This window comes from Coregonus clupeaformis, chromosome 35, assembly GCF_020615455.1.
Source record: "Coregonus clupeaformis isolate EN_2021a chromosome 35, ASM2061545v1, whole genome shotgun sequence".
Taxonomy (NCBI): Eukaryota; Metazoa; Chordata; class Actinopteri; order Salmoniformes; family Salmonidae; genus Coregonus; species Coregonus clupeaformis.
In genome coordinates, this window is record NC_059226.1 from 1,977,995 (window position 1) to 1,990,383 (window position 12,389).

Sequence of the window (12,389 nt, forward strand, 5' to 3'; positions counted from 1 at the left end):
CAGTACATTGTTTAGTGTGCTCTACTTTGTAGGATAGTGGAGTTCAGTACTCTACTGTACAGTACAGGACTGTACTGAACTACACTTTTCTTTACTGTACAGTACTCTACTGTGTAGCAAAGAAAGACCTAGCAAAGCTACAGCTGGCTCAAAATAAAGCAGCTCGCCTTGCCCTTAACTGCACACATAGAACTACTTTCATGGTTGAGGAGAAATGTACTACTTCTCTTCTAGTCTTTTTAAGAAACATTTGTGTGTTGAAAATGCCTAACCACTTGTATCTTCACGGTACCCAAACCAAAAACAGAATGAATGTGTCACTCAGTTATGTATAGAGCCATGCCATTGTGGAATGCTCTGCCACCAGAGGTTAGTCAGGCAAAAAGTGAGTTTAGCTTTAAAAAAAAACATATGTCACAATGCCTATCCTCTTTCTAAATATCTAATTTAACTATACTGTATATAAGAATATGAATATAGGAATAGTGTGTAAATTATATTTTTGTTGTCTCTGGGTGTCTTTCCAATATATAACTCTTATTTTATATTTAGAAATTCATGCAATATCTTATGTTGTTCTTGTTTATAACTGTTCTGTACTTTGTCATGTATTTGTATGTTTTTGTATGTTTTATGTGGACCTCAGGAAGAGTAGTAGCTGCTCCCGAGTAGCGCAGTGGTCTAAAGCACTGCATTGCAGTGCTAGCTGTGCCACTAGAGATCCTCTGTAGCTCAGCTGGTAGAGCACGGCGCTTGCAACGCCAAGGTAGTGGGTTCGATCCCCGGGACCACCCATACACAAAAATGTATGCACGCACGACTGTAAGTCGCTTTGGATAAAAGTGTCTGCTAAATGGCATATTATTATTAGAGATCCTGGTTCATATCCAGGCTCTGTTGTAGCTGGCCACTACCGGGAGACCCATGGGGCAGCACACAAGTGGTCCAGGGTAGGGGAGGGAATGGCTGGCAGAGATGTAGCTCAGTTGGTAGAGCATGGCGTTTGCAACGCCAGGGTTGTGGGTTCGATTCCCACGGGGGTATGAATTTTTTTTTTTTTTTATGTATGCACTCACTAACTGTAAGTCGCTCTGGATAAGAGCGTCTGCTAAATGACTAAAATGTAAATGTGCAGTAGCTAGTGGGGCACAGCGCATATAAGCCTGGGGTATCAACCACTCAAAGTTGGCGCTAGTGGGAGTGACCATCTGAGCAAAGTATTTGTCATCACTTAATTTTAGTGAATCACACGAGTGCGAGGCGTGGCTCTGTGCTCGTGGTGCGCTAACGTACATTGAGGGTTAAGGGAAAGGTTGTGTGGGAGATGATTGGTTGGTCGATTAAGCCAATGCCTATGCTCTTTATTGGCTAAAGAAGGCCAAGTGTGATGATTTGGTCCACCAGACTCTTCCCGCACTTGGAGGAAGTGTCTGGGTACGAGATTAATGTTTGGGCCAAATGAAGCCCGGTTCAGACTTCTTATGTCCAGACTTTTAACTCTTGCTTTGTCCACCAGACGACAGAAAGGAAACAGTTATCAGCTGAACATAAGAGTATGCCAGTGGAAGGGAGGACAGTAACAGGTGACCCAACTGTGGTTTGTGACTACTATGATTTCCTATTGTAGCCACTTCCGTTACCGATTTTTTGCACAGCAGCACCCGCTGCTCGTTGAGAAGAGTAAGAACGATACGTGCTTCACGTCAGTCTCCAATAACACCAGAAAAAGTCGCTAGATTTGTCGCTAGTCGCTTTTTTGAAAATGTGTAGCTAGAGGGGTCTGAATACTCGCTAAATATAGCGACAAAGTCGCTAAGTTGGCAACACGGGGCACTACTATACTAGACACCTTGTGCCAGATGTGATATAGGCTTACTGACAGTAGCTGCTTCCACTGACTCTACCACTTTAAGCCTATAATGTGACGGTTTCTGCCACAAAAAGGCATGTGTAAACCAGCAGAGTGCAGGTTGAGCGTGTGAACTCAACCTGGTCTCAGAGCATTTCGTATTATTCTGGACGTAAATCCGAGATACTCCATTTAGTATGATATGTTAGGTTTGGAATGGTTACGTAAGACAGACGATTACTTAAGTTAAGGCAAAAACGAAAGGAGGGTGGTTTGTCTGGGTGGATGGGTATAAAGCGAACTTCTAGCAACCCAAAGGTTGCGAGTTTGAATCTCATCACAGACAACTTTAGCATTTTGGGAACTTTTCAACTACTTACTACTTTTTAGCTACTTTGGCATGTTAGCTAACCCTTCCCCTAACCCTAACCATTTTAGCTAACCCTTCACCTAACCCTAGCCTTAACCTTTACCATTTAACCTAACTCCCAAACTTAACTATAACTCTAATGCCTAGCCTAGCTAATGATAGCGAGTCAGCCAATGTTAGCCACCTAGTCACCTAGCTAGAATCGTAGCATATTGTACATTTTGCAAATTCATAACATATAATACAAACGGTAATTAGTAACTAATCATACAAAATGGGTGATGGGCATCCACAAATTAATACATACCATACGAAATGTAACATATACTAAATATAGTACTCGGCTTTACGTACAGAATAATACGAAATGCTCTGACACCAGGTTGCTGAACTGTATTATAATAATTCGTGTGAACCAGCAGACAACTATTTTATCGCGCCTCGCACTGCTGCAAAATGACAATGACAGATATCCTGTTAAACTTGTGCATTGTGCAAGACCAAGACACCAAACTTGATAGTTAAACTTTACATTTCCTTGAAAAAAAACAAAAAAAGATCTACGTGACATTGTTTACACCGGATTTTACAGAGGGAATAAAACAAAGGTACAAGGTTCAGTAAAACAAAGACTGAAGGTACAGTAGAACTAGAACAAAATCGGAAAGGTTTACGGAATGACGCCTAGGTCAATTAAGAAGTTTCAGCTTTGTTTTCGTTGTTTTAACTCTCATGACAAAACAAGTGTAGACTTTTTCAGAATAAATACAGGGACTAAAAGTAGGCTACTGTGATTGTCATATCTTGACTACACACAAATTGATCAACGGTGGACCTGACGTGAGTTTGTGTAATTGAATTACCGAAACCCACATATTACAACCAAGAATAATAATGCGTAGGCCTATAATAATAAACATATGGTAGCTTACCGCTGTTTTAGTACAACGTTTATCCAACGTTTCCCTCCACTATAACCCGAAATGTAACTTATATTTTGAACACTTCCAACAGGTAAATGTACCTTTTCACCCCAAGGGGCCAGGGTTCCGGTCTAGAAGCACGGTTTTGACTGCTCCTACAGTTTTGCTTCGGTACTGCAGTTTAACTGACGCCCAGCCCAGAAAGACAAGTCAAATTCCTAATAAGACACTTTAGTCATTATCTTTGTGCACAAAACATCCATTGAATTATTCAAATATTTGTCACTGATATAATTCCATCACCTACAGCCGAAGTTATTAAAGCTGCAATATGTAACTTTTTGGGCGCCTGACCAAATTTACATAGAAGTGGGAGTTATAGATCTGTAATTCGCTTGAAAGCAAGTCTAAAAATCTGTAGATCTGTCCTATATGCGCTATTTCTATGCTTTCCATTAAGTTTCATTTTTGCATCTTTTACTTTCGATGTTGTACACCAGCTTCAAAAACCTATACAATAAATGTTGGTTAGTTCAAATATATTTCACAGCGGTTTAGATGGTACAATGATTCTCTACACGGCTTGTTTTGTCACATAAACTGAAATTAGGCGATTTATTATAATTTTTGCAACCAGGAAATGGCAGAGCGATTTCTGCATATTGCACCTTTGACATTTTATATCCATCCAAAGTCTGATGATGTTGTCGCTGCTCCCTGTGCGCATTGAGTGCTAGAGCCAATGTGATGTTGGTCAATATAAACCGGATGCAACCCGGATATAGACGGTCCATGAATTGGTCGGATATCTTGGACTCAGTCTCCGGTTCTTATCGTTCTTATTATACGCAAAGAGGAAGAGAGAGGCCCAACTCGGCGGAAAATCTGCCTCCCTCCAGCAGGTGGAGTTTTTGTATGGAGGTCAATGAGTGTCGAATTTGGTCAACAAAAAAATGAATGGCTTATTTGCTACGTGAGATTTTATCGAATAGAAGTTTCGTAATGCTTTAGTTGTTACTAGTGTACTGATATAAGTAGGACACGTGATATCCCGGCAACTTTCAGAAAAAAAAACACTTCATATCGGAGTTGTCTTGATATGGCTATGCATATTCATGTTATGAGGCTAGTCAGCAAAACGTCTCTCTCCATTGAATACATTCTGCCCACGTCAACAACCCTAATCGAAAATTCATAATGGGATGTATCCACCAATCCAAAGAAAGGATAGGCAGGAGCTAGACAGCCCGCCGTGCAGCTTTGTGGAAAATAACTCCCGTTGTTTAGGGCGGTGAAACATGTATCTTGTCAGTATATCCATAATCTTTGTATTATACCTCAGTGGTTCTTATTATACCTCAGTGGTTTTCAGCCCCGTCTACCTAGTTTGATGGTTGTTGAATGATGGCACGAGCCACACCCCTCCTCTTCCCTGTTGGCTGAATAGCAGGTGGGACGTCCAACTCAATGAACGTTATTTCTTTGTGATTGACAGTAAATAATGATTATGCCATATTTATTATTTCTAAATAATATTACATTCTGAATTCATTATTATAACATTTATATTTTTAGACATTCATCTGTTTAATCATTAATTTATTTGTTACTAATAGAACATTTTTTTTTTAACCTGCTTTACTCATTGTAGCCACTACATTCTCTATTAAAGTCTTCATTTTGTCTCTGATCCTACGGTTAAAAATTGTCAACTTGAGAATGGATGAACACCTAGGTTTGGATTGCACTTAATTTTAGTATTCTACAGTCGTGGTCAAAAGTTTTGAGAATGACACAAATACTAATTTTCACATAGTCTGCTGCCTCAGTTTTGATTATGGCAATTTGCATACACTCCAGAATGTCATGAAGAGTGATCAGATGAATTGCAATTAATTGCAAAGTCCCTCTTTGCCATGAAAATGAACTTAATCCCCCAAAAACATTTCCACTGCATTTCAGCTCTGCCACAAAAGGACCAGCTGCCATCATGTCAGTGATTCTCTCGTTAACACAGGTGAGAGTGTTGACGAGGACAAGGCTGGAGATCACTCTGTCATGCTGATTGAGTTAGAATAACAGACTGGAAGCTTTAAAAGGAGGGTGGTGCTTGAAATCATTGTTCTTCCTCTGTTAACCATGGTTACCTGCAAAGAAACACATGCCGTCATCATTGCTTTGCACAAAAAGGGTTTCACAGGCAAGGATATTGCTGCTAGTAAGATTGCACCTAAATCAAACATTTATCGGATCATCAAGAACTTCAAGGAGAGAGGTTCAATTGTTGTGAAGAAGGCATCAGGGCGCCCAAGAAAGTCCAGCAAGCGCCAGGACCGTCTCCTAAAGTTGATTCAGCTGTGGGATCGCGGCACCACCAGTGCAGAGCTTGCTCAGGAATGGCAGCAGGCAGGTGTGAGTGCATCTGCACGCACAGTTCGGCAAATACTTTTGGAGGATGGCCTGGTGTCAAGAAGGGCAGCAAAGAAGCCACTTCTCTCCAGGAAAAATATCAGTGACAGACTGATATTCTGCAAAAGGTCCCAACCATCCAAGAACAGGTTGGTGACGACCAATGGCTTTTCCAGCATGATGGAGCACCTTGCCATAAGGCAAAAGTAATAACTAAGTGGCTCGGGGAACAAAACATCAACATTTGGGTCCATTGCCAGGAAACTCCCCAGACCTCAATCCCATTGAGAACTTGTGGTCGATCCTCAAGAGGCGGGTGGACAAACAAAACCCCAAAAATTCTGACAAACTCCAAGCATTGATTATGCAAGAATGGGCTGCCATCAGTCAGGATGTGGCCCAGAAGTTAATTGACAGCATGCCAGGGTGGATTGCAGAGGTCTTGAAAAAGAAGGGTCAACACTGCAAATATTGACTCTTTGCATAACTGTAATGTAATTGTCAATAAAAGCCTTTGACACTTATGGAATGCTTGTAATTATACTTCAGTATACCATAGTAACATCTGACAAAAATATCTCATAACACTGAAGCAGAGAACTTTGTGAAGTCCAATACTTGTGTCATTCTCAAAACTTTTGACCACGACTGTATATGTGGTTTGGGGTTCCACATTGTGTAAGAACAGCCAGATACCCCGAGAAATTGACTGTCCATAGGGCAGTTTGGACAAATGAGCTGGTCAGTCTTTAACCAGTGGGCCTGTCTAAATTGGGGTTTTTTTGCGTAAAAAATTTGCCGGTGTGTAAATGCCTGGGCCAATTTCTGGTCCCAGTGCGTTCCTGGATAACCCCATGTGACCTCCCATCAGTTTAGTGACCCAATAACAGATGGCTTATTATCATCATCATTAAAACTAGCCTTTGTGATGCAACACTCCCAACAGCTGGCCGTTGTTGGTTACCTACAGGTGTGTGTTTTCCTCTATACGTCCAGTGTTTACCAATCAGAGGAAGGAGATTGCTGATATGATTTAAGTGTGAATGTTTTAAACATAGGTATATTACAGGTAGAATATAGATGGAGGTAGGTAAGGTAGATCACACATAGGTGGATTACAGACCGCAAAGATGCATAGAATCCGGCAGGGATGCTTTGACACCCATCATCCTTCAACACTATGGACTGGATCAAACCAGGAAAAATACATGGCAGACAAAAGTAATCAACAGAATTGGAAACCAATCGATATGATTGAATCTCATTTATTTCCATGGGTTTGGAAATGTAGACAGTTGATGCAGGACGGGGGCATTGTGTCTGTAGCCAGGAGTCTTAATGTCCAGCCAGTGACTGGGTTTGCTTTGGTTACACGGCCGCATCGTTATGGTAACGTGATACAGTTATGATGGCAATAGGTTGATAGACAGGGCCACTGTATCAATAGGAACTGGCTGAAGTCAGTGAGAATAATAGAGATGGCAGAAATACAACACATTACAATTGTAGCTACAGAAAAAAGACAAAACCGCAATACCTTTTTCACACTATCCTCCTGACCCAAACCATACTGTGCTGGCTTAGATATTTTCTTTTCACATGGTCTTTTCTAGCACGGTTCCAGCAACAATGGTGGATGCGTAACCAGGCCAGCTCCGCTCGGCACAGTAGTGTGAAACGGTTATAGTGGTGATTCCCAGCAGGGTTGAGGTCAATTCTATTTCAATTCCAGTCATTTCAGGAATAAATAAAAATTCAAATTCTCTTAAATGCTTTTCAATTAGGAACATTTGGAATTGGGTTTACTTTCTGAATTGGCTGGAATTGGCCCCAATCCTGATTCCCAGCAGGTCAGGACCACCATCCATTTACTCTCTGGTCCACTTGATGGCCCAGCCTGCACCTCTCCGTGCGGAGCAGCGCTCCACGTCCTTTTCCCTATCCAGAAGAAACTCCCACAGCAGCCGGTTGACCGTCTCTGGCTGGTCCTGCTGTACCCAGTGGCTGCACCCAGGGATGGTGTGCAGGGTGACGGACCCCCGGGCGTAGGGCCTGGTGCCCCCAGACATCCCCTCCACCAGGATGCTGTCAGCCTCGCCCCAGATCAGCAGGCACGGAACCTCCACCTCCTGGTGCTTGTAAAGGGCGTTACTGGAATCATATTAAATGTACTATAAAAGGTTATATAAAACATATTGATCTTATGTAGTTTTTCCTGGTCCAAACAAACAGTACCGGTATGCTATTTTCTTTCTATATTTCCCTGTCCATCTTTTGTATATTTGGATTTTTTGTGGTGTTTGCATGAACAAAATCACCAAGGTGGTGATTCAGTGCCAGATACTGTATGTTGGTGGAAAAAACTGAATTCTACATACAAGACCACAAATCAAATTAACTCCTTGTTATTTGATAGTCCACATGTTATCATAAAGGATATTGAGGCGGGCAGCTATCCTTCTGACCTGAGTAGTGAGCGGTAGTAGTTGAGGGGTGCGGTCAGCCCACCAGGTTGGGACAGGCGGTAGAGATATCCCTCGAGCTGAGCTTCAGTCAGCCTGCGGGCACGGTTCCTGATGCCACCACGACCTCCACACAGCAGACTACGCACCAACTGGACAAGGGAACACAGGAGAGGAGGAGAACCATGGTACCATGACCGGTAATCATGAAAAAACAGGGTGGAGGACTCAAACAGCCCGTATAAATTAGTTTTATATGCAATTCTATGGGAGGACAGGGCATGGGTTCAAATAGTATTCGGTTTCTTTCAAATACTTTGAACGTTTGACCGAACATGCCTGGAGAGGCAGATAGTCCCAAAAGTACAAAACCTGCCCATCCCATTGGTTCCATTGCACCAGGCAAACTTCGATAGTGTGTATGAATGTACATATATGAGTCATATTCAAGAAGAGAAAGTGCCTCTATGCTTGTGTGAGTGTCGTAGACACTACCTTGAAGTCCTCCAGTGATAGAGTGAACTCTGGCAGTAGAGGGAGCTGGAAGAAGCAGGCATGACCACAGCGCAGGAGCTCATAGGGTCTCCTCAACACTGCATCTAGGTGGAAAAATTAGAGATCACATTATTACATAGCCAGCTAGGACATTTCCAATATACTTCTATTCTCTGGAAAATGGTAGGGTACAGTTCAGTACCCATAAGGGAAAGTAATAGAAACACACACATGCAGGTACACACTCATCATTACCTAGCCAGGAGGCAGGGTGCGGTGCGTTCATGATGACCAGTCGCTGCACCATGTCAGGCCTCTCCAGCGTGAAGTGCCAGGCCAGCATACCACCCCAGTCATGGCCCACCAACACACAACTGGTGTGGCCTGAAGTCCCAGAAGAAACAATAAACTGCTAAAGAATAAGGGTGCTTTGTGGCTCTATATAGAACCTTTGAGGGCCATTGAACTCATTTTAGTTCTATAGCACCATTTCTCCTAGCAATGTAGGCTATTTACTACTAATTGTTCAGTCTGTCATATACAGTAGACAGTGAAGTATACATACATAGCCTACTGTATATCAGGGAAATTAAACTACTGGCCTTCAGCCCTCAAATACTGCTGGTTTTCTTTTCTAGCTGATAGTTCATTGCTTGGGCAGAGAGACCACACACATCGGGTGTCCCAGTTCCCTGATTAGAAGGATAGACCAGCAGAACTTAAGCCCTCGAGGGCCAGTAGTTAAATAGCCCATATGGTATACCGAGGCACTAACACGTAGTGTACCGAGTTCATCAATGGCGTCCCTGATGTCGTAACAGAGTTTCTCCAGAGAGTAGTCCTCTAGCTGGGAGGGTGCGTCAGAGTCGCCACAGCCACGCAGGTCCAGCGCCACCGTGTGGTACTGCCCACTAAACCCACACAGCTGGTAGCGCCACGAGTACCTGAGACCGAGATGTCGGGAGATAGGATGAAACATTACTTAAAGTTGGCAGGTATATTTGTATTATGATATAATTATAATGCGTTGTAAGTAAGACGTGTCACTGTCATGTTCAATATGACATGTTATGTGATAATGCGGTAATAAAAGTGGAGTGTGTGGACGTCACCAATTTTCTGGGAATCCATGAAGGAAGAGCATTAGAGGCTTCCTGCTGTCTCCCTTGGTTACATAATGGAACCTCAAACCAGAGCTCTGTGATAAAAAGGGAGAGGGAGATGGGAGGAGAGGAGAGGAGGGGGGGGTTTAACTCTGGAAATGTGAAAGTGTTTGGCAGAACTACCCTGTTCTTTTTACATATTTGTCTGTCCTCCAGCTTCTAATATTAGAGTAGAGCAGAGCTAGATAAAGGTTGAAACGCGTGTGTATCCCAAATGGCACTATTCCCTAGATCCAAATGGCACTCTATTCCCTAGATAGTGTACTACTTTTCACCAGGGCCCATTGAGCTCTGGTCAAAAGTTGTGCAATGGGGCCTGGTCAAAAGTCGTGTGTAGGGTGCCATTTGGGATGTAACCAGGGAGGTGGAGTGGGTGGTCAAACTAAAATTAGGTACAACCCCTCAACTCTTGCACAGATTAGTCAGCTGAGCAATTGTCCAGTCAGATAAACAGATAGCCTAATGTTGTATTTCACTTGAAAGACCCATTTATATTTTATTTCCCCCGCTATCCCACACAAACAGATTTGATTTCCATACGTTTTAGGGAAATCAGAAAGTACTCACCAATTGTTGACACTGCAATAAAATATAAAAGTAGCACATTTTATGCTGACAATAGCGGTGTTTCTCTCTCACTCCTATCCATTCTTACCCTGCCCCAAAAGTAGCTGTGTTTGCCCAGAGTGGGATCACGCAGACAGGCGGGCTGCTTCGTGCGGACAGTCCATTGGAAGGTCCCGTACGGGTCTTTCAGTGCCCGCCATGCGATCCGGGTAAGAACCAGTCCGGCTGTGATTCCAGCCGTGCCATACACCAGAAACCAGTACAGCACAGACTGAAACCACAGACACAATCTGGTCGGAACCAGTAGAACGTCCACGATCACGGAATTGCTCATTGCTCGCCTCCTTATTCTAGTTTGGACCGCAAGTTTTAGCTGGCTGTGAGTGCGTCTGCTGTGTGTCTGTTGGGAAATGCCCAGTGGCGCGTCTGCTTCTTCAATGTGGCATATTGGAAATGTTTTATCTTTCCCGATTCATTTCAATACACTTAGGGGGGCAAAAAACATTTCACAGGTGGAAAATCACATGATGTCACATGTGAAATGTCCCCATGTTTTGCACATGTGATTTAGGAATATTTCACATGTGATATTTCACATGTTGATTAAAATTCTCACATGATGCCCTGCAAAGTCATTAGGACGTCCCCAGAACATCACGAAATAGCCACAGTGTTTTCCACTTACATAGGATATTTGACACACTTACACATATGATTACATTGTGTATGTTTATTTACACAGTCATTATTATTCAACATGTCCTCACCTGGGATTTGAACTCACAACCTATTGGTTCACAGCATTACGATCTTCCTGCTACGCCACCATGTCTGTGTCAATGACTGATTTCACCTGTATTCCTACACTTTGGACTTCAAAGTCAATCTCAGCTTTGTGTAATACACTAAAGAAAAACGATTACAGTGCCTTCAGAAATTATTCACACCCATTCACTTTTTCCATATCTGTTGTGTTACAGCCTGAATTTAAAATGGGTTAAATTGGGATTTTGGGTGACACACAATACCCTATAATGTCAAAGTGGAAATATGTTTTTAGAAATTAATTAAAAACGAAAAGGTTGAATTGTCTGCAGTCAATACGTTTTCAATCCCTTTGTTATGGCAAGCCTAAATAAGTTCAGGAGTAAAAATTTGCTTAACAAGTCACATAATAAGTTGCATGGACTCACTCTGTGTGCAATAATAGAGTTTAACATGATTTTTGAATGACTACTTCATCTCTGTACCCCACACATACAATTATCTGTAAGGTCGCTCAGTCAAGCAGTGAATTTCTAACACAGATTCAACCAAAGACCAGGAAGGTTTTCCAATGCCTCGCAAAGAAGGGCATCTATTGGTAGTTGGGTACAAAAAAAAAGCAGACATTGAATATCCCTTTGAGCATGGTGAAGTTATTCATTACACTATGGATGGTGTATCAATACACCCAGTCACTACAAAGATACAGGCGTCCTTCCTAACACAGTTGCTGGAGAGGAATGAAACAACTCAGGGATTTCACCAGGAGGCCAATGGTGACTTTAAAACAGTTACAGTTTAATGGCTGTGATAGGAGAAAACTGAGGATGGATCAACAACATTGTAGTTACTCCACAATACTAACCTACAGTTGAAGTCGGAAGTTTACATACACTTAGGTTGGAGTCATTAAAACTAGTTTTTCAACCACTCCACAAATTTCTTGTTAACAAACTATAGTTTTGGCAAGTCGGTTAGGACATCTACTTTGAACATTACACAAGTAAGTTTTCCAACAATTGTTTACAGACAGATTGTTTCACTTATAATTCACTGTATCACAATTCCAGTGGGTCAGAAGTTTACATACACTAAGTTGACTGTGCCTTTAAACAGCTTGGAAAATTCCAGAAAATTATGTCATGGCTTTAGAAGCTTCTGATAGGCTAATTGACATCATTTGAGTCAATTGGAGGTGTACCTGTGGATGTATTTCAAGGCTTACCTTCAAACTAAGTGCCTCTTTGCTTGACATCATGGGAAAATCAAAAGAAATCAGCCAAGACCTCAGAAAAAAATTGTAGACCTCCACAAGTCTGGTTCATCCTTGGGAGCAATTTCCAAACGCCTGAAGGTACCACGTTCATCTGTACAAACAATAGTACG

At 42.2% G+C, this 12,389-nt stretch overlaps 1 protein-coding gene across 2 annotated transcripts; it reads right to left on the bottom strand.

The window, feature by feature from the left end:
- Positions 1-6,800: 6,800 nt before the first annotated feature.
- LOC121551548 (epoxide hydrolase 4) lies at positions 6,801-10,671 on the bottom strand. Of its 2 annotated transcripts, none has more exons than XM_041864247.1 (7): positions 10,327-10,671; positions 9,621-9,706; positions 9,295-9,452; positions 8,764-8,892; positions 8,509-8,612; positions 8,017-8,165; positions 6,801-7,702 (listed from the first exon to the last, which is right to left on the bottom strand). In XM_041864247.1, the coding sequence occupies exons 1-7, from the start codon at positions 10,570-10,572 to the stop codon at positions 7,420-7,422; spliced, it is 1,155 nt and encodes a 384-aa protein (XP_041720181.1). In that variant the 5' UTR covers positions 10,573-10,671; the 3' UTR covers positions 6,801-7,419. The 2 variants fall into 2 exon arrangements, with proteins under 2 accessions (XP_041720181.1, XP_041720182.1); XM_041864248.1 differs by lacking the exon at positions 10,327-10,671 and adding an exon at positions 10,239-10,313.
- Positions 10,672-12,389: the final 1,718 nt, after the last annotated feature.